Below are 22716 nucleotides of genomic sequence, written 5' to 3'. Positions count from 1 at the left end.
TCCGTGCTTTTAATCATCTTGAGAGGTAGATAGCGAAGAGTGAGATTAGTGCAACTGCAACACACACACACACACACACACACACACACACACACACACACACACACTCACCTCATCCCTTGAACACACACACGCACTTCCTCCCTTAACGTCACTGACCGACAAAACAAACACACTCCACCCCGTTATCCTACAACCAAGCCCCAACCTTAGATTCAGAAAAATGAACGCCAACGCAGAAGTTCCAAAAAGAGCAGTTCTTTGAATGGCCACTTGAGGTTGGCTCCAAAAGTGAGTCAGTCCCCATCGACCTCTATGTTAAAATGCCCAACTTTACAGCAGAAATAAACACGTTTACAGCCTGGGTAAAAAAAAGAAAGAAAAAAATCTCTCTATAGCTAATTTTGCCATTCATGACAACTGTATGGGGGGTGAATTTTTATATAACTCAACCCTTTATAGTCTATGGCTGCAAAGAGAAGTCTGATTGGATGGTAAATGACCCCATTGTTATGACACTTTCCTAATGAGTAATGATCTCAATCGCTAGTTTCAAGTCTTCTTCAATACAATACATGTTCATTTGGTATGGTCCCATTTAGAGGAAAACAGACGATCGTGAAGCTTGCTGATCGTGGACCAATAGCAGGCCACGCTCTGCTCTTCTTGTCCAAATATGGTCACTTCTGGCTATCACTAGTATGATTTTATGTATATTTTATGTGTTTTACAGATTTATGTTTCAGAATGTAATTAAGGTAAGTAATTTGAATCGTACAGTATGCAAGGTCAATACTAGTTATTTATACCCCTTTCACACCAAGGGTCCAACCAGGGTTATTCCCAGGCTGAATTTGGGTATGAAAGGGTTGTGCCATCCGTGTTGGCGTCCAGCGTTCAATTCAGTGTGAACGGCATCACCCGGGTTGCTATTTGTTATGCTAATAGCCTTTTCTAATTAGCATATAGGCCCTATGCTCATCGTTAAGCATCTCTCCAGGGTCGTGACCTGGGTCAGGCCTGAACCGTCATAACCAGGGTTTAACCCCGTGCTGACTGACGTGGTGTGAATTGACAAAAGAAGGTTTGAACATGGGACAAGTAACCCTGGTCCAACCCTGGTCGTTGGTATGAAGGTCGTATTACCCTACTACATACTTAATACACGTATGGCTTAAACATGTGCGTGAACTCTATGTAACACATTAAACACACACGCACAGACTAGGATCAGTAGAGCTGAGTTTACACACGACACTGCTGGAATTGAAATTAACAGAGCTCATTTGGGTGTGAGCAGCTGCATTCTGTGCAGCAGAGAGTTGCGTTCAGTGATGTAAAGTTTCATTAGTGGCTGGGCTCTCCGGGTTATCGCTCGGCATGTTCGCTAATATTGATGAAGCGTCCTGCCAGCAGCACAGAGAGAACATACGCAGCACGCATTCACTGAACGCTGCTGCTCCCAGGCTGCATCCGCTTAATGCACTGAGTCCACATTGTAACATTACCTGAGGAAATAGAGACTAAGCTGCTCATAAATCTACTGACGAATCGATTTGGCCTTTAATAAGCATGTTTCCATATGGTTGTCGTACTAAAAATTTACATTAAAGTACTATGCAGATGTAGTGGAACACTGCACTTGACTTACATTGATTTTCATTTTTTTTTGCTTTGCTATTAAATTCTTGCATCCTTTATCATGCCGCTTCTTCAGGTAAAAAAATAAAAAAAATAAAATCAACATAATAAACATGATCTTTCCCAATCTACAGTGGGCAGTATAGGCTACTTTAGCAATTCCTTTATAAAATGCTCTATTTTCTAAAGCTGTACTTATGTATATTTTGGATTTAAATGAAATCTACACTGTCTCTTGTCTTACATAGAAGCAAGAGCATAGAAAGACGATGTATGAAACAGAGCACCGACATACGCATAAGAACATGCCTTTTTTTGTTGTTGCTTTAAATACAAAAACAGAATGTGCTGTAATCTGCAGTGGTTATTCCTGCAGGGGGCGCAATCACATTAGGAAGCTGTTCTCTAAGCAGCACTTAAAAAGCAGCATGAATCTACAGAGAGCTGGATTGTTAAAACACAAATTGATCCAAGCAATCAAAGTGGAGTTTCTCAATACAGTGTTACCTTTATAAAACAGTGTGGTGATATTTTAAAGCTGTTCTCGCGGATAAGCAGACATTTACAGCGGACATGCTTTCCACGTATATAAAAAAGAACATATTTTGCTCCAACCTGCGATAACCACACTCCCAGTGTTACCTCTATAAAGCATGATGCAATCATATTATCATGGTGCTCTCTGGGAAAGAAACGGCAGAAGCATAAATCTACATAGCGTTCGATTTTTGGGGGGGTTTAAATGAAAGAAAAAGGTAAAAGAAAACAGCAATGCAGTTGGAGTCTAAACGAATGATTATCTAAACGTGAGAATATTTGTTGTGTGCTTTTATCTTTCTATTTCACTTGATTTGAATGCATCTATACTTTTAGGTCTTATCTTTAGTATCTCTAGTCGGTACTTCTGCCGTTTTTAAATTGTAAATATTTTACTGTATTTTATTTAATTACTTTGAAGGGCACTTTGAATTGCATTTTGCTTGTTCTTTGATATGATTTTTCTTTTCCACTTTGTCTCGATGCTTATTGTGGAAGCGACTGTAACCATATAAATATTCTGCCTTACTTTAGTCACATACTGTAGATATCACAAACTTAATGAACCTCCCCTGTCAAGGCCTTGCACTCGACAATGATCTCCTGGTTCCCCGGGCCTCTGTACCTTACTGTTACCAATGTCTATGTGGGAAAGTGACCCTGAAGGATGCTGGAAGAACTACCCTTACTGTTTGAACTAAGATGAAGCCCTCATCTATTTGGTCCATGTGGATCTCACCTATGAAGAAGACATACAAACTGCATTACTTTGCACAACTTGCCTGTTTGCAAACATATTGAACATAGGTACCTGTCGCTTTGTCTATTTCATTCAAATAAATTGATCATTACACTTTCAATGTTTTATGTAAAGCATTTTGAATGGCCTTGTTGATGCAATGTGCTATAGCGATAAACTTTCTGTGCCTAAAGTATGACCTTTCTAAAGCACTGTGCTATCACATTATGAAGCTGTTCTGTAAGAAAGGGAGCTCTTGGCATAAATCTATAGGGAAGAATGTTTTGCTTTAAACATATACCGTAAATCATCTAATATTGGCGAGGGCTTTTATTTACTGAGCCGCAGAGTTGCCTTTGTTGGAGGCAGGCTTATATTAGAGCCTAGGCCTTTATTTCTTAAAATTAAACTCTAAATCCCTGCTTTTCCTGACTTTTATTGCAAAACATTGCACAAACCAAACATTTTCCATTTAAAATGTAAAGCTAATTAAATCAAATAAATTAACTTCACAGTTAAGTTATCGTGATAACGATTAGATTAACCTGGAATACCACAGGTATTACCAAAATATAACATCACAACTCTAAATGTGCCCAATGTCACATAAAAACAAAACAAATGGCAGACTGGCCAGTTTACAGCACAGCCAATAACAATCAAACACCACAGGTCACATGGTAATTCAAATTTAGCTACTGCCATCTTGTGGCACCGGTAAGTTAATACAAACATCATATGACAGGCACCATAACAGGCACCAGGAGTTTACCGTATTGACCGTAGTTTTTGTTCCTTCGTTTTTTTTTACCCAGCCTGTATTGGAGGCCGGCCTTTATTTGTCCCTATTGACCATGGGACCATGGACCCTGGAATACCGACCACTATTAGAGGATTTACGGTAATACAACTTTTCTCCAACCTACATACTGGAGTTACCTTTAGGATCACTAAACAATCATGTTTTAAAGTCTTTCTCCTCAAAACACGCAACACTTAGCATGAATCTCCTCCATAGGGCACATTTCCCCTTCACATAATGTATCAAAAAAGAGCAGGATTTCTTCAGAGCAGAATGGACACAGCGGGAGATTTCTTTTTTTGATATAAATTCAATAAAAAGCACAATGTGCTGCAGCAGCAGCCTGCAGTGGTCATATTAAAGTGTCACCTCTCTAAAGCACTGATGTGCAATCACATTATATGAAGGTATGAGACGATAAGCATTCATCTACACGGGCAGATTGGATGGAGAGGCTGTGGCACGGCAGCTATAGCTGCCAGCCCCCGAGTGTGTTAGCAGGCAAATAGCCCCGGGCCTAGCATTAATCTGCATAAAGCCAGCAGGAGGCGAGCCCTGTGTAATATGTGCTGAACATCCCATAATAGAAGGAGAGCGCTAACTCTAATCAGAAGGCACCGCTGCCGACGGCGACCGTGCCGAGGTCGCTGCGTGGCGCCGACCCGCTGATTCTGCTGAGTGGGCGGGAAGAGAAACCCCCCCCCCCTCTGCCCAGACGGCAGAATCAAATGAACAAAGTGTTATTCTGATACATTACATTGAATCTCAACGTTTGTGAACCAAAAATATGTTGCATAATATCAACATTTCTAGATACATGAAAAACGTGTACTTGTACTTGGACTAAACTTGTATGTGTAACGTTAAAGACGAGACCTCTAGAGGCCATCTAAATAATGATGATCTCATTTTTGTTATTTTACCACCCTAACCTTAACCAAGTCGTTTTAGTTGCATCACTAATAACCCACATTGTTTTATTCGCATAAGGTTTTCAAACTTATGTTGGAAACGTTCCTGTGGTTGGAGGACTTGTTGAAATGTTGATATGCGACATATTTTTTGTTCACAAATGTTGAGATTCAATGTAATGTACCTGTGGTCTGCAGAAATGTCCAGCATTTTATTCTGGCAACTGGGATGCCCCCCTCACTCCTCATTCCTAGCTTTCCTCCTGTCTCCTCTACTCTCTTTCCTCTCCTCTCTCTGTCCTGTCCTCTCCTCTTCCCCCTTGTCCTCTGCTCTCTCTCCTCTTCTCTACTATCTTTCCTCTCCTCTCTCTGTCCTCTCCCATCCTCTTCCCCCTTGTCCTCTGCTCTCTCTCCTCTTCTCTACTATCTTTCCTCTCCTCTCTCTGTCCTCTCCTCTTCCCCCTTGTCCTCTGCTCTCTCTCCTCTTCTCTACTATCTTTCCTCTCCTCTCTCTGTCCTCTCCTCTCCTCTTCCCTTGTCCTCTGCTCTCTCTCCTCTTCTCTACTCTCTTTCCTCTCCTCTCTCTGTCCTCTCCTCTTCCCCCTTGTCCTCTGCTCTCTCTCCTCTTCTCTACTATCTTTCCTCTCCTCTCTCTGTCCTCTCCTCTCCCCTCCTCTTCCCCCTTGTCCTCTGCTCTCTCTCCTCTTCTCTACTATCCTTCATCTCCTCTCATCTCCTCTTTCTGTCCCCTCTCTGTCCTCTCCTATATATCCTATATACATATATAGATATATATATTTTATTTCTTATACATGTTCTCATGTCTTTACATATAGAAATATATGTATACTTTGTATTTCTTGTTCATGTTTATATGAGGCTGATCTGTTATCTCTGACATGATTTGTTTGTTTATGTTATGTCACGCTGTTACGTTACGTCCTGTCATGTCTGAAGTTTGTAGCTCACTGTGAGCTTTTGAAGGTGTTGGGTAGGCTGTGAAACTGAATTGCCCTTCTGGGATAAATAAAGTTGTCTGAATCTGAATCCTCTTCTCTCTTCTCCTCTCCCCTCCTCTTCCCCCTTATCCTCTGCTCTCTCTCCTCTCCCCTCCTCTTCCCCCTTGTCCTCTGCTCTCTCTCCTCACCTCACCTCACCTCACCTCTCCTCTCCTCTCCTCACCTCACCTCTCCTCTCCTCTCCTCACCTCTCCTCTCCTCTCCTCTCCATCACGCATCGTGATTGGACGCTTTCTCTCCCCGTCACACATCTGCTGTGTTCCTCGGTCTTTTCTTCCATTCTGCTTTCTTTCATTCCCTTTTGTTGCCTTCTTGTCCTTTGTTCTGCCTTTCCTGTCCTGTCCTTTCTATTCTCAGCTTGTCTTTGTTGTCCTCTCGTCTCCTCCCGTCCTCATTTCATTTCCTGCCTTTGCTCCTCTGTCTGTCTTTCTTTCTTTTTCTTGTTCTCCATTGTCCTTCCCTTTCCTTTGGTGTCATTTCCTTTCTGTTCTTGTCTTTGCTGTCCTGTAGGACGGGCAGATTCACTGAGCTCAGGATGTGCTGCACCACGTAAAACAAAGTGCATGATGGGATACACTTTGGGCACTGCATCGTTTCTAACAACTTTGCATCTTTCCAAAATCATTTATATTAGTAGAGTCCTTTAAAGAAACCCCATAAATGAGATACTTACTAAGTTGCAGTACTAGCTAAACATGTCGAGTTAAAATGGTACTATCTTAGTTCATTTGTGAAATAAAATCAAACTTTTGCACCATATTGAATAGACCCATTTAGAGTGGACGTCACAGGGTTAGTTGTGCACGCATCGCGGTATCCAAAACTCTGAGGAAGCAAGTGAAGCCTAAACAGAGCGATACAGGAAAAAGACGTGTTGTGCCGTATAGATGCTGGACTTTCCCACTAGGAATATGACGATGTCCGGCACTGCAACTTTGACCATGTAGTTGGATCCTGCACCCATCCTGACAGTGAGTACGGGGCAGGAAACCTCACCCCATTGAAAGAGTTAGTTTATTTGTGTCAGGTAACCTGTCTGTTGCTGGCAAAGCTTTAAAATACGTGGAGGAGCATCCGGATCTTCCTTCTATGACAGCTGAACCGCTAGCTGTCACTTTCTGCAACCAGTTCGGCTCCGCCCACAAAACACGTAATCGATGTTTACAAACATAAAAAGGGTCTATAGCATAGCATCATTCTTTTGCATAGCGTAGGAGTCACATCGTATCGTACTGAATTGCATTGTGTTGAATCAAAACAAGGTAAATCGCACTGCATCAAAATAGAGCTGAATCATATCGTGTCGGTAGTTGCTTCATATACGTATGTATTTTGAATGTATGGAATCTCAATGCATCCAGATGTATCACATCGCCTCAGTGATGGAGATTCCATCCCTACTGTCCTCTGCTCTGCCCTTTGTCTTTTCTCAAATGTGTCATCCCTGTGCTACTCTGCCTTTCCCTTTTTCCTCTTTCCTTTCCTCTCATTTCCTCTCCTTTCATTGCTATTCCCTTTCTAACCCTACCTCTCTCCTCCTCTCCCCCTCTTCTTCTCCTCTCTCCTCCTCTCCCCCCCTCTTCTTCTCCCCTCTCCTCCTCCCCCCCCCTCTTCTTCTCTCCTCCTCTCCCCCCTCACCTCTGCTCTCCTCCTCTCTCCCCTCCCCATCTCCTCTGCTCTCCCCTCTCCTCCTCTCTCCTCTCCCCATCTCCTCTGCTCTCCCCTCCTCTCTCCTGCCCTCCTCCCATCTCCTCTCCTCAACTCTCTCCTCTCTCTCTCCTCCTCTGCTCTGCTCTCTCTTCTCTGCCCCCGTGCTGTTGCTGACATTCACACCGGAGCTGTTTGAAGCTGCTGTGCGGCTCAGCAGATCAGAGAGTCTATATACTGCTCTAAAGTCCACATCACAGCCACTGATCTGCACGCTAAAGAGCTAGCGTGTCCCACACTGTCAATAGTCCTCATGACAGGACAATAAGGGCCAAGAGAGGATATTGAATGTAGATCAGCCAAAAGGGTAGAAAACCTCTGCTTGTGCTTCACAGAGAGACTAGATCAGAAGAAGATACATCAATCAGCCTTAATCTGCAGCGAGCCATCCGCTCTGTTGGTGTGTGTGTGTGTGTGTGTGTGTGTGTGTGTGTGTGTGTGTGTCAGATGAAGAAGGCTTTCAGTAGTAACACTCCCTCGTGTGGCCATATTGGAAGTCTTCTGCTCTGAGTAGAGGTCTTCACAGGTCCAAAATGATGTAGCCGGACCCGAACAGACCTGAGAAATTTGTGCCTGGACCCAAATAGACCGTCTATCACCAGAAAGCGACCCGGACCCGGAGTCACTTCTATTGAATGGACCTCTAGCTCTGAGCCCAGCTTATCAGGCACAGCAGGGATGGATGTGTACGGGCTTGTTGTGCTGGCGAGCGTTAGCATGTTAAGCTAACGAGCCAATTAACACAGACACACATATGGAGAGGGGGTTTCCTATGGCATGATGCACCGCACTCTACTGTACCATACTGTAATATACTACACTACTACTACTACTATACTACACTAAGCTATATACTATACTATCCTTTATTTATCCCCATGGGGAAATTCATCCTCTGCATTTATGGGCAGCCGCAGTGCAGCGCCCGGGGACCAACTCCAGTTATTTTGCCAGTGCCTTGGTCAGGGGCCCTGACAGGAGTATTAACCCTAATATACATGTCTTTGATGGTGGGAGGAAACCGGAGCACCCGGAGAAAACCCACACAAACACGGGGAGAACATGCAAACTCCACACAGAAAGGACCTGGGACGGACCGGGGTTCAAACCCGGGACCTTCTTGCTGTGAGGCAACAGCACTAACCACTGAGCCACTGTGCCGTCCAAGCCGTATAAGCTACTATACTATAATTTATTATACTACTGTATAAGTATATACTATACTACACTACTAGGCCTACTACTATATACTATAATAATAATATAATATAAAAAGTATAATATACTGTCGTACATGACACTAAAATACACCACACTCAATGATGCTAAACTAACACATTCTACTATTCATGACTTGCATCGTGCAAAACCTTTCGTTGTGGCTGTCATCTTGATGCCCAATTTGATAACGTCTTCACTAATGTCTTGTCTATTGCTATCGGGTCTATATCGGGTCTATTGCTGGGCAATAGACCCCATTTCAGGGGGGCTATTTTGTGTCAAAAAGGCAGGGTAAACACAGGTGCAAGCAAAACACTAATGAGGGTTTCCAACTTGCACTCATGGAAGTTGGAAACCCTCATTAGTGTTTTGCTCGCACCTGTGTTTACCCCGCCTTTTCGACACAAAATGGCCCCCGTGAAAAGGGTCTATAGGAAATAGAGTGGGACACTATAGTGTCAAACAAACGGCAATATCTCAAAAACTAGACATTATATTTTGTAGTAGTAGCTGAAGGGCTTGATGTATAATATATATATATATATATATGTAGTGTTAAAGTTGTGTGAACTGTCGCAGTTTTAAAAATGTGTGAATTTAGTACAAAGCACAGCCTGTACAGTCAGCTAGAGTGAATTATGACATCACTGCTCGCTAGTTTGGCTCCAAAAGCTCCCATTATAAAGGTTGAAAAAAGTATAAAACTTCAACTGTGATTCCTCAAAAAGTACAAAAGGTAGCAAAAAGCTGAATAAGAGTAATAAAGTAGTAAAGCTGGTGAGCCGTTTCAAGTTTGAATGGAGTGTTCTAGCTAGAGTATGAAAAGAGTGCAAAGAGGGCATGCTTTTGAACAGCCCTCCCATTCACTTGCTGTACATTTTAGAAACAGCTAACTGTGTGCTGCGTCCAGGCATCAAGATGGCCACCACAACAAAAACAAAACAGCTAACTGTGTGCTGCGTCTAGGCATCAAGATGGCCACCACAACAAAAACAAAACAGCTAACTGTGCGCTGCGTCCGGGCATAAAGATGGCCACCACAACAAAAACAAAACAGCTAACTGTGTGCTGCGTCCAGGCATCAAGATGGCCACCACAACAAAAACAAAACAGCTAACTGTGTGCTGCGTCCAGGCATCAAGATGGCCACCACAACAAAAACAAAACAGCTAACTGTGTGCTGCGTCCAGGCATCAAGATGGCCACCACAACATAAACAAAACAGCTAACTGTGTGCTGCGTCCAGGCATCAAGATGGCCACCACAACAAAAACAAAACAGCTAACTGTGTGCTGCGTCCGGGCATAAAGATGGCCACCACAACAAAAACAAAACAGCTAACTGTGTGCTGCGTCCAGGCATCAAGATGGCCACCACAACAAAAACAAAACAGCTAACTGTGTGCTGCGTCCAGGCATCAAGATGGCCACCACAACAAAAACAAAACAGCTAACTGTGTGCTGCGTCCAGGCATCAAGATGGCCACCACAACAAAAACAAAACAGCTAACTGTGTGCTGCGTCCAGGCATCAAGATGGCCACCACAACAAAAACAAAACAGCTAACTGTGTGCTGCGTCCAGGCATCAAGATGGCCACCACAACAAAAACAAAACAGCTAACTGTGTGCTGCGTCCAGGCATCAAGATGGCCACCACAACAAAAACAAAACAGCTGTGTGCTGCGTCCAGGCATCAAGATGGCCACCACAACAAAAACAAAACAGCTAACTGTGTGCTGCGTCCAGGCATCAAGATGGCCACCACAACAAAAACAAAACAGCTGTGTGCTGCGTCCGAGCATCAAGATGGCCACCACAACAAAAACAAAACAGCTAACTGTGTGCTGCGTCCGAGCATCAAGATGGCCACCACAACAAAAACAAAACGGCTAACTGTGTGCTGCGTCCAGGCATCAAGATGGCCACCACAACAAAAACAAAACAGCTAACTGTGCGCTGCGTCCAGGCATCAAGATGGCCACCACAACAAAAACAAAACAGCTAACTGTGCGCTGCGTCCAGGCATCAAGATGGCCACCACAACAAAAACAAAACAGCTAACTGTGTGCTGCGTCCAGGCATCAAGATGGCCACCACAACAAAAACAAAACAGCTAACTGTGCGCTGCGTCCAGGCATCAAGATGGCCACCACAACAAAAACAAAACAGCTAACTGTGTGCTGCGTCCAGGCATCAAGATGGCCACCACAACAAAAACAAAACAGCTAACTGTGTGCTGCGTCCAGGCATCAAGATGGCCACCACAACAAAAACAAAACAGCTAACTGTGTGCTGCGTCCAGGCATCAAGATGGCCACCACAACAAAAACAAAACAGCTAACTGTGCGCTGCGTCCAGGCATCAAGATGGCCACCACAACAAAAACAAAACAGCTAACTGTGTGCTGCGTCCAGGCATCAAGATGGCCACCACAACAAAAACAAACCTTCTGTTCAAGTCATGATATTCATGTTATACTGTACTGTATTAAACTATACTGTACTCTGCTATAATGCGCTAGACTTTGTATTAAACCACACTACACGCTTACATGCTTCGCTACACAACATTATATTAACCTAAATCATATTATACTGTATACAGTATGACTACAACTGTAGGCTATTATACAACTATACAAAAATAAGTTATACTGTTTTATACAGTAGTATGCAATATTACACTATACTTGATTAATATACTATGGTACTATACAATACATGCAATAGCAGTTAGTTGCCCTGTCTCATACAGTATGTAGCCTACAATGTAACTACAGTAGAATATGTACAATAAAAATGACAGCGCAGTCACAATGGGGTCTAAACGTGTTCTTTGAGCCTGGTCTTCTGGAAGTGAGGTGAGGTTTCAGACACGCCGAGGTCAAAAGAGTTCCTCCTTTGAATGAGCTTTCTTGAGGGAGACAGAAAGCATTACCCACTCAAAAAAAAGCCCTTGTTCTGCCAGAACTGACAGCTTTATGGTAGGAGATCAGGCACGCCCGCGCCCGCTGTCAGAGCCTTGATAGCTCTGTTGTTTCTGGAGAAATTAACAGTTGTCTTACGGAGCACTTTTTTTTTTTTTTTTGCCGCTAATGGAACAATTATGCACGGCATTAAGAGAGAAAAATGTCTGTGTCAACACAATGTGGGAAGTAAAAGCTGCAAATATCGCTGATGCTGGACTAATGTTGTATTTTCTTAATTGCTCTGGACGCCAGATGTGCCGCAGTGTGATTTCCACCAAATGAATTTTCAGACCGTTATGACTGACATCACCTGCAGGTGACGGGTTGGCAAAGCACGCGTCAAAATTCAGCACTGTGGATGGATTTGTCCTCATTTGAACTTCCCCCCCCAAAAAAAAACACATTTCCCGAATATTCCCATGAATATTTGCCGACACTTTGGGAAATGCCTCGTCGTTGCAGGAGCGACACAACCAACCACCAAACCCATGATGGTCAGGGAAGACCACCACCAAACCCATGATGGTCAGGGAAGACCACCACCAAACCCATGATGGTCAGGGAAGAAAGGAAGAAGAGAAAAACAAAAAGAGGGGGGAAAAAAGAAAAGGGGGGGGGGAAAGAAAAGTACCTTTCTTGTGAGTAGCTTCCGTTTTGGAGCCGTGTGGGTCTAATACAAAAAAAGATCAGAATTAAACACAGCACAGGTTCTGACAACAGGTCACCAAACTAACAGCGTTGTTTCTCCTCGTTAGGGCAAAAACAACCGCTTTGGAAATATCAAGGTATAGCGGAAAACAAGACAGCAAGGCTCGGTTATTCTCCAAGGTGTCGCACTGCTGCCAACACTCAGCGGGGGGTGAGCGTGTGGCAGTGGGGGGAGACTTAGGAAGGGAGTAGGGGGGAGACGCCAACATACTATAAAAGGCAAATAGCAAAGGGAGGATCGGGAGGGGGATGCACGAGGTTGTGGCGGAACAGTCTTACTGCCATACTGTAGCAGAGGAGGGGAGGCGATGCACTGAGAGGAGGAAGAGGAGGAAGAGGAGGGGAGGAGGAGGAGGGGGTGCAATGCAGTTCTCTCATAGGAGCCGAAGGTTATATAGGCACACAATGCACTAAAGGAGATGCAGGACGCCAGATAGAGAGAGAGAGAGAGAGAGAGAGAGAGAGAGAGAGAGAGAGAGAGAGAGCAGGGTGGGGAGAATGCAAAGACTACATGTCAAACTGGCTTCCAGGTCACTTGGCCACATTTGGCCTTTGGAGGAAATGCTACACATCCTTGTGTTGTGTTGTGTTGTTGTCGGGGCAACAGGTCGGTGGTGTGTATTGTGTATAATATATTCTAGAAGTCTAAGTGATGAAAGTTCTCAGAATGGATTCCCCTCTCCCTCTTTTTTCAAACGGGGCCTCACAGCGACGTCTTCTTCAACCGCCCCCCGAAGCCATGAACAAACACTTTGGAGAAGCCATGAACAAACACTTTCCAATGTCCTCAAATGAAACGCTTCCACCGCCGCCGTCAAATGGGCATAATTGGAAGTCGTTTGGCGGAAATGAAAAAGATTTCTCCGAAAATGTAAATTCTTCCCTCTTTCAAATGGGCCGCATAATTTCCGTCTTGCACAGAAATGAACGTTTCAGTCGGCAGAGAGGGCTGATTTATAGTTGAAAAATGCCGACTTGCTAATGTGAAGGATTTGGGCAAGTCATTGTTTCACAGTGACAAGGCCTTTTATTCCCCCCCTATAGTCATTCTAGGAAAATCATTGTCTTTTCCAGAAGTTGCTATCACCGTCACCATCAGACCAATTGGATTCATCTAAGAAGTTAGCCAATAGTCAGGACAGAGGTTTTACTGTGTCCTCTACAGCAGATATCAAATCCGCACGAATCTATAAAAGCTATTCACCTGACTAAATACCTCCGAGTCCCATGGATTTTGGACAAATTACACCTTCTAGAATCCATCGACCGAATACCCTTACATTTAAAACGGGTCTGTGTGTTTGTGTATAGATCAAGTCGACCTTCAAACATACGGTTAAAGAGCCCGTAAGAAGGGAACGGTGTGTCTCTTAAAACAAACTCACGTGCTCACAATGAATCCTCATCTGGAAATAGCACTACTGTACCCACACATTGATTTTCATCAAAAAATGATTGATTACTTTCAAGTGTGTACAAAGTCTATAAAGCATCCTCCCCACTATATATATAGAGTTCACGTGTCTGTTGCCTTTTGAAGCTCGGGCGTGTTGATAGATGTCCTATTTTGCCTTTGAGCCGCAGTGAAAGGGGTAAAACGGGCGCCTGCCTGCTTTCCTGTACTTGACAACTTTCATTGTGAGGGATGGCGAGCGCGCCGAGCGCCAGTCTGCGAGCGATATGCTAATCTGTCATTGTCAGGGCGGAAGAAAGGGAAATCACTCTTAAGATAGATGGAAAGGATTCGTCGTGACCATGAACTGTTGTAGACAGGTGACTTAAACTCTATAATCTGCCTGGAGCCATGAAAGGACATTTTTCCTCGCTCCTCTCGGCTGGTTCACGGCAGGCTCCGTGTTGGCGGGCAGGGCTAAGCCTGAGCTTAGCCCTGCCCGCCCGCGGGGGAGGACCAGGCTCGCTGTGTGGAACATCTCAGCACCTGATCCTGCAGTGAGGCTTTTGGTTTTTTGGGCTTTGCTTTGCTGCCAGCAGGAGATCTCATAACGAGAGCTAATCACTAGCGCTGTGCACAATCAATTCTCCTGGCTTTGCAGTACGAGCGATGGCAAAGACAGACACCAGAGCCTCCCTGGCCTTTGTGTTCGGGCTGGGCGATATATCTATCGGAATTAGAGCAAACCCCCCGATATGAGACGAGATGTCGTCTTAGATTTTGGATCATGGTAAACTCGTGATGTGGCATAAGAATTGTTACACTGATTTTCACATGGTGGTGGTGGTGTTAGATTTTCAGTAATTACATGTTTTATGTATGTATGCAAGTATGTATGTATGTACGTATGTATGTCTGTCTGACTGTATGTATGTATGAGTAATTACATTTAAAAATGTATAACTATATAGTTGTGTTATTGTATACTATGTATTGGATGATATGATATATGCGTATAGTGTATATATGACAACAATTATTGTCATATATATACATAATTGCTATGTATTATTATAGTGTATATATGACTAGTGTTTTGTGTATATATGTGTGTGTGTATGTATGTGTATGTGTGTGTGTGTACATATATATGTGTATATTTCTATAGTATGTTTTGTTATACAAGCATATATATAATAATGTAGTATTGTGGAAAAGGGGTGGGAGTTAATAAGTTATACTTCTTCTCACTCCTTTTCGAATATGTCTATATTTCTTACCCCTTCATCTTTATTTCATAATACTATTTCAATCGACTTGTTAACGTGTAATTTTGAAGGCCCCGTATATTGTCTCTGTTTTGTTTACATACATATTTGAAATAAACATGACAAAGTGTTGTCTTTTCCTGGTTTTAAAGGCTGCATTACAGTAAAGCGATGTCATTTTCTGAACTTACCAGACAGTTCTACAGGTAGCTGTTCAATTATTTGGCTTTACCCACTTAGTCATCATATCTACATTACAGATGATTATTGATCAGAAATTGCATTGTGTAATTGTGAAATCACCAATAGTCATCCCTACAATACTGAAGCAATGAGGTATTTGGTCAAAGATATTGTAAGATTAGATTTTGTCCATCTCGCCCAGCCCTACTTTGTGTTGAGGATATTTGGATTGTTTATTGTGTAAAAAGCTACTGGGTGTGTTTTCCTCCCGGGCGTGACGCCGCCGGCACGCATCGCTTCCCAAAAGCCGGCGATTAGCCTCGTCTGCCACGTGGAGGCGGAGAACACCAGCGCCTCGCCCAAGTCATTATGTCACAGCGGTAAACAATTATTCGTCAACCTCAACCTCACCCCGTTTAGACTGATACGCCGCGCCTCAACCTTCTCCTCAAGTCTGCTAATTAGGGATGCCATGTGAATCCACACTGCGGAGTGAATGGCCTTTTCTCAAGTCCTCTTCTCCTTACCAACATATTAGCCAAGCACCAGCGGACTGAGAACGAGAGAGAGAGACAGAGAGAGAGACAGAGAGAGAGAGAGAGAGAGACAGAGAGAGAGAGAGAGAGAGAGGAACACAGAGGAATGGAGACATCAACCGCTCTCCCACGTGCCGTTTTAACTTCATGTCGCCTTGAGCTACAAAGAGACTGTGCACTCTTTCATTAGTGTGGATCAAGAGGAAGCAACAGTGACGTGTGTGGGGCTGATGGTTTCCTTACTCAAGACCCTTTTCTGCTCTCTGCTAGCATTACGGGTGGTTTCCTTACTCAAGACCCTTTTCTGCTCTCTGCTAGCATTACGGGTGGCTTCCTTACTCAAGACCCTTTTCTGCTCTCTGCTAGCATTACGGGTGGCTTCCTTACTCAAGACCCTTTTCTGCTCTCTGCTAGCATTACGGGTGGCTTCCTTACTCCAGACCCTTTTCTGCTCTCTGTTAGCATTACGGGTGGCTTCCTTACTCAAGACCCTTTTCTGCTCTCTGCTAGCATTACGGGTGGCTTCCTTACTCAAGACCCTTTTCTGCTCTCTGCTAGCATTACGGGTGGCTTCCTTACTCCAGACCTTTTTCTGCTCTCTGCTAGCATTACGGGTGGTTTCCTTACTCCAGACCCTTTTCTGCTCTCTGCTAGCATTACGGGTGGTTTCCTTACTCCAGACCCCTTTCTGCTCTCTGCTAGCATTACGGGTGGCTTCCTTACTCAAGACCCTTTTCTGCTCTCTGCTAGCATTACGGGTGGCTTCCTTACTCAAGACCCTTTTCTGCTCTCTGCTAGCATTACGGGTGGCTTCCTTACTCCAGACCCTTTTCTGCTCTCTGCTAGCATTACGGGTGGCTTCCTTACTCCAGACCCTTTTCTGCTCTCTGCTAGCATTACGGGTGGCTTCCTTACTCCAGACCCTTTTCTGCTCTCTGCTAGCATTACGGGTGGCTTCCTTACTCCAGACCCTTTTCTGCTCTCTGCTAGCATTACGGGTGGCTTCCTTACTCCAGACCCTTTTCTGCTCTCTGCTAGCATTACGGGTGGCTTCCTTACTCAAGACCCCTTTCTGCTCTCTGCTAGCATTACGGGTGGCTTCCTTACTCCAGACCCTTTTCTGCTCTCTGCTAGCATTACGGGTGGCTTCCTTACTCCAGACCCTTTTCTGCTCTCCGCTAGCATTACGGGTGGCTTCCTTACTCCAGACCCTTTTCTGCTCTCTGCTAGCATTACGGGTGGTTTCCTTACTCAAGACCCCTTTCTGCTCTCTGCTAGCATTACGGGTGGCTTCCTTACTCAAGACCCTTTTCTGCTCTCTGCTAGCATTACGGGTGGTTTCCTTACTCAAGACCCTTTTCTGCTCTCTGCTAGCATTACGGGTGGCTTCCTTACTCCAGACCCTTTTCTGCTCTCTGCTAGCATTACGGGTGGCTTCCTTACTCCAGACCCTTTTCTGCTCTCTGCTAGCATTACGGGTGGCTTCCTTACTCCAGACCCTTTTCTGCTCTCTGCTAGCATTACGGGTGGCTTCCTTACTCCAGACCCTTTTCTGCTCTCTGCTAGCATTACGGGTGGCTTCCTTACTCCAGACCCTTTTCTGCTCTCTGCTAGCATTACGGGTGGCTTCCTTACTCCAGACCCTTTTCTGCTCTCTGCTAGCATTACGGGTGGCTTCCTTACTCCAGACCCTTTTCTGCTCTCTGCTAGCATTACGGGTGGTTTCCTTACTCCAGACCCCTTTATGCTCTCTGCTAGCATTACGGGTGGCTTCCTTACTCAAGACCCTTTTCTGCTCTCTGCTAGCATTACGGGTGGCTTCCTTACTCAAGACCCTTTTCTGCTCTCTGCTAGCATTACGGGTGGCTTCCTTACTCAAGACCCTTTTCTGCTCTCTGCTAGCATTACGGGTGGCTTCCTTACTCAAGACCCTTTTCTGCTCTCTGCTAGCATTACGGGTGGCTTCCTTACTCCAGACCCTTTTCTGCTCTCTGCTAGCATTACGGGTGGCTTCCTTACTCAAGACCCCTTTCTGCTCTCTGCTAGCATTACGGGTGGTTTCCTTACTCAAGACCCTTTTCTGCTCTCTGCTAGCATTACGGGTGGCTTCCTTACTCAAGACCCTTTTCTGCTCTCTGCTAGCATTACGGGTGGCTTCCTTACTCAAGACCCTTTCTGCTCTCTGCTAGCATTACGGGTGGCTTCCTTACTCAAGACCCTGTTCTGCTCTCTGCTAGCATTACGGGTGGCTTCCTTACTCAAGACCCTGTTCTGCTCTCTGCTAGCATTACGGGTGGTTTCCTTACTCAAGACCATGTTCTGCTCTCTGCATTACGGGTGGCTTCCTTACTCAAGACCCTGTTCTGCTCTCTGCTAGCATTACGGGTGGCTAGCTCTCTGCTAGCATTACGGGTGGCCACTAGGGCCCAACAAACTGACTAATGTCACACTATGCAACAGTGTTTGGATCTCACCTGCAATTACCACTCATCGCCATAGGTGTCACCCAAGAGAGCAAAACTGAAATCTTAAGAGATGATCGCTTTAATGTCATTTTACTCAGCAAATGATATCCTTCTTTCCGTGTTTCATGTGAAGTACAATGGATTTGCCTCGTGTATGAATTGTGCTGTATAAATTATATTGTTTGCCTTACCTTTACTTTGCTTTATCGGTCTGTGCCGCACTGTAGATGAGCCGTTTCATCCCTATTATATCCCTATATCCCTAACCCCCTATTACTGGCTGCACCATCAGTCTGCATGTCTGTCAATGGAACATCCTGCTTTATTCTCATTGGTCGGCTCCCTCCCTCCCTCCCCCCGTCAGTCTCTCTCTCTCTGTCTGTCTTGAGTGCCCTGGTAGCCTATTCAATATTCCACTCTGTTGCCCTTGCCGTTCTGCCTCCCCGCGAGATGTTGAAGCGCGATCAATATTTTTGTCATAACTCAGGGGAGAGAGTCACCTCTGCGACAACATTAAAATTCCGCACTCGGCGCAATATAACATATACAGTCCCCGTCCGAATGCTCCGGCCGGGAAGGGAGAGAGAGAGAGACCATTACCCAGAATGCTAAAAGAGCTGCGAGAGAGCGTCCCCTGGGTGCCCGGGATGTCCCCTCGCTCAGCCGGAGATCTCGGTTGCTATGTAGCATCTCTGTCGATTTAGAAAGTAGTTGTAGTAGGATAGAAAGGAGGGGGCGGAGATTACAGTATGTAGCCCAGGGCTGCTTATTCATGTCTGCTGGTGAGAGATACAGTATACAAGCCATAGAGAGAGGCCCGCGGGGACCTGTGTTAGCATCAGTATTCCTGCACTACCGCCGCTGGAAAACACGTCTCTCTGGGTTGCAACTTTTGCCATCTGCGCTACATTGGGATTTCCTGTAGTCAGCAAATCGCTCCAGTTGGTTAGCACTTGCCCAAACTAAGGCAAGCCGTTTGCACATTTCACAGTGCAGTGCGACGATCTGGAATTAACATTACAGATCTCAACGAGGTCGGAATTTTCATTCAATATACCTATATACGTCATTCTTCCTAGTCAAAAACAACATTTCAGATATAATGGTAAGGTAACTCATTCTGACTATATAGTTAAAACTTGATTTAAGACTTCTAAATAGGACAATGTAGATATCTTGAATTGAGGGGGATTAAAGATCTTGAACGGGAATCACAACATAGTCATAACTCACACGATATCTGCAACTGAATTGTAGATATCTGTAATTCAGATTCAGATTCAGATTCATACTTTATTGTCCTCCTTAGAGGAGATGTGTTTTCACAGTAATGAGAAAGCCCATACACATGAATGGCAAAAGTGACCATTTGTGCTGGAATTATGTTATGGAGACCTGAAATGTTCTTTTTGACGATGAAGAATTGAATTACGCATATCTATTAAAAGGCTACATTGCTAATTTTCAACCAGCTTTCTATCATATCTATGACATCATCAGTGATGTTACTCGAGCACTTGATGATGTCATCATCCCCACAGCCTCCCCCCTCGCCTCCCTCTCTCCCCACAGCCTCCCCCTCCCTCATTCCCCCTCTCTCCCCACAGCCTCCCCCTCCCCTCCCTCTCTCCCCACAGCCTCCCCCTCCCCTCCCTCTCTCCCCACAGCCTCCCCCTCCCTCATCCCCCCTCTCTCCCCACAGCCTCCCCCTCCCTCATCCCCCCTCTCTCCCCACAGCCTCCCCCTCCCTCATCCCCCCTCTCTCCCCACAGCCTCCCCCTCCCTCATCCCCCCTCTCTCCCTCTCTCCCTACAGCCTCCCCCTCCCCTCCCTCTCTCCCCACAGCCTCCCCCTCCCTCATCCCCCCTCCCATGCTCATTACCTTATGCCCATTAATCCAATTAAGTGCTGATATAACACCGAATGCACATCCAACCCACTAACTACAGTCCCACCTCAACACATCCAACAAGGAGATGCAGAGAAAGAGGGGCGAGCATAGCACATAGAAGGTACTACACAGGTCTGGTATAGTATAGTATATTATAGCATTGTATGGTATAGCATCGTATAGTAACAAGTACTACAGTTGCAGAGACAGACAGAAGACAGCGATCAAAGAGTAGGGAAGGAGGAAGCCAAACATGTAAATATACTGCCGTTCTCTGTATATTTACACATGTCCACTTGGTCGTAAGTTGAAAGAGGGCGTCATTCAGCTCAGAAGCAAAGTGACATCATGGTGGATTCTCAACAGAGGGTTCTTACACTGATCATTACTGGGATGTGGGAGGAGAGAGGCTTTGTCAAACAGACCGTGGGTGAACAGTGTGAACTGACAGGGTTGTATCCGGAGAAGCAAAAAACAAACACAAACTGTAGAGTGCCAAAGTCACTGCCTCTTCCCGGGTTCCGCATCCTACCTAAGGTATTTCATCCGTCATTCACTTCTCCATAGACGTTTTGAAAAAGCCTTAGAAAAAGCCTTTGACTTGGTCAAACCAAGCGATTGAGCTATGAATCAGGAGACCAGACATAGAACGCCTTTTTCCCCTCTTTTTGAGTGAAACGTTCTATGGTCTCTCCTGATTCTGAAGATCGCTGAATCGCTTGGTTTGACAAAATAAAACTATTGTTTTAAGGTTTTTACCAAATGTCTATTACGGAAAAAATGAATGGGAATGAAATCTCTTGGGTCCCATGTGGAACCTGGAAGAGGGCGTGACCTTGGCACTCTATAGCTACAGCAGTGATTTTGTGTGGCTGTTTGACCTGGACGCCTCGGCCCTGAAGCCTCGCCCGGCTAACGCACGGCAGATTTGAGCCCGGCTCGGCAAACGCGGACGGCGTTTTCCAGAGGGGATTGTGGGGCGAGGGGGAAGGGAGGGGGCGGGGGGGAGCGGGGGGAGCGGGGGGGTTAAGTAGTGTCGGCGGCAGATAGCCGACTCGCTAGCCGCCCGTTTTGCCGGAGCTTAAAAGCAGAAGCCGTCCTCGCTGCTCGCCGCCGCTCAGCGTGAGTGATGAAGGAGGACAAGGTTATGGCGGAGAGAGAGGAGGGAGTCGCAGCTGTCGCCTGCGCCATTCATCAGGCACGCACATACACACACACCCGGGCACACACACACACACACGCGCACACACATACACACAAATTAACACAGATAAGCACACGAGGAGTCACACTCTTGGGTGGAAGAGAACACGCACATGAATGCACCGTTTTCTCACAGGCTCTATCTCTCTCTCTCTCTCTCTCTCTCTCTCTCTCTCTTTCTGTTTTGCCGTTCTTCTCCTCTACGTGTCGCTGTTGAGGAACTAGCAATTCTTGGGGTTCTGGTTCTGTGAGCGCGGCCTCAAAGAGTATTAAGGGACAAACCTCTGGTGCTTTCCTTTTACAACAACAGGGCTGAATCATTGACAGTGGTGGTGTAGTCAGGAATGTCATACCGAATCGACCTGGATAGCTAGGCTTAGATAGTGAGGTAATATGCAGTTGTGCGGTGGTAGCATGGAGGGGGGTGTTTCCAGGACGCTGGATTACACCGTTAAGCCTTCTTGAGGTGTCGTGGGCCTAACTTAACGAAACGTCGGTGAAGGAAGGTGCCCACTTGAAAACCCCAATGACATGCTTCATACTGCTGTTGGCTAGGGTAGGTAACTGGTGATTTGTGTCTTGTTTATTAGTTTGTTAGCCTGTTAGCTTGTTTTATTCTGGATTGGGCTTCTAAATGTGTTTTTCCTTGGATTTTGGCACAAGGGATAGTAACATCTTGTCCTGTGTATTAATTAATACTCTCTCTCTCTCTCTCTTTCTGTTTTGCCGTTCTTCTCCTCTACGTGTCGCTGTTGAGGAACTAGCAATTCTTGGGGTTCTGGTTCTGTGAGCGCGGCCTCAAAGAGTATTAAGGGACAAACCTCTGGTGCTTTCCTTTTACAACAGCGCGGCAGCACATTTTGGGCCTGGGGGAAGAGAAAAAGCCTCCTTGCGCCAATGGGACAATGGCAGCCAATCAGAGGCAGTCTCCTTCAGGCCAAAATGGCGGATTTGCTGTGCACACGATGTTGCGATGGAACAACCCGTTAGCCTTCGGTTCTTCTTATCAATGTAAGTTCTTTGGTGGCGCTTCTGCCTGGATGCCTGGTTTGTTTCACATATCAGTGGCATCGCTAAACAAGGCAGAGGAGGCGCGAGGACAGAGGGAAGGAGGTGTGGGGCGACAACAACAACTCTGACGATCTCACCTCTGGCCGTTGTGAAGGAAGCGCAAGCAAGCGTTTGAGAAGCCACCGATTACAAAACAAAGTGGTCGGAATGAAGGGAGGAAGGCAAGGAAACTAAGTGGAATTAAACTGAAACGCTGTAAAACATCCAGATGTTTCTGATGTATATCCACGCAGCTGCTGCTGCCACCACGCCAGGGGGCTTTTGCTAAGAACAAAGAACGCTTTTAAACAGCAAAAGCCCCTCCCACTTTTACCGCTGCAGCAGCAACTGTGCGACGAGATGAGCAACATCTGTATCGCTAACTCGATTCGAAAAGGTGCGTCGCAAAATTAATACTAAAAAGCAGCGGAAACACTGCTTCTCTATGGCCAGGCAGCTGCTAGCCTGCAGCTG

The 22716-nt window shown here is 45.4% G+C and overlaps 1 protein-coding gene across 2 annotated transcripts in view; it reads right to left on the bottom strand.

Annotated features, from left to right (window-relative positions):
- Positions 1–22716, bottom strand: part of glra1 (glycine receptor, alpha 1) — a gene marked incomplete at both ends in the record, with an annotated part of 228698 nt that overhangs the window by 149524 nt on the left and 56458 nt on the right. For both annotated transcript variants that reach the window (XM_083651477.1, XM_083651478.1), the window contains one exon: positions 12177–12215. In XM_083651477.1, the coding sequence (XP_083507603.1) occupies positions 12177–12215 (39 nt within the window). The remainder of the gene's footprint in view (positions 1–12176; positions 12216–22716) is intronic.

This window comes from Poromitra crassiceps (genome assembly GCF_964638095.1).
Source record: "Poromitra crassiceps genome assembly, chromosome: 15".
NCBI classification, from domain to species: Eukaryota; Metazoa; Chordata; class Actinopteri; order Beryciformes; family Melamphaidae; genus Poromitra; species Poromitra crassiceps.
This window is presented reverse-complemented; position numbering and strand designations above follow the sequence as displayed.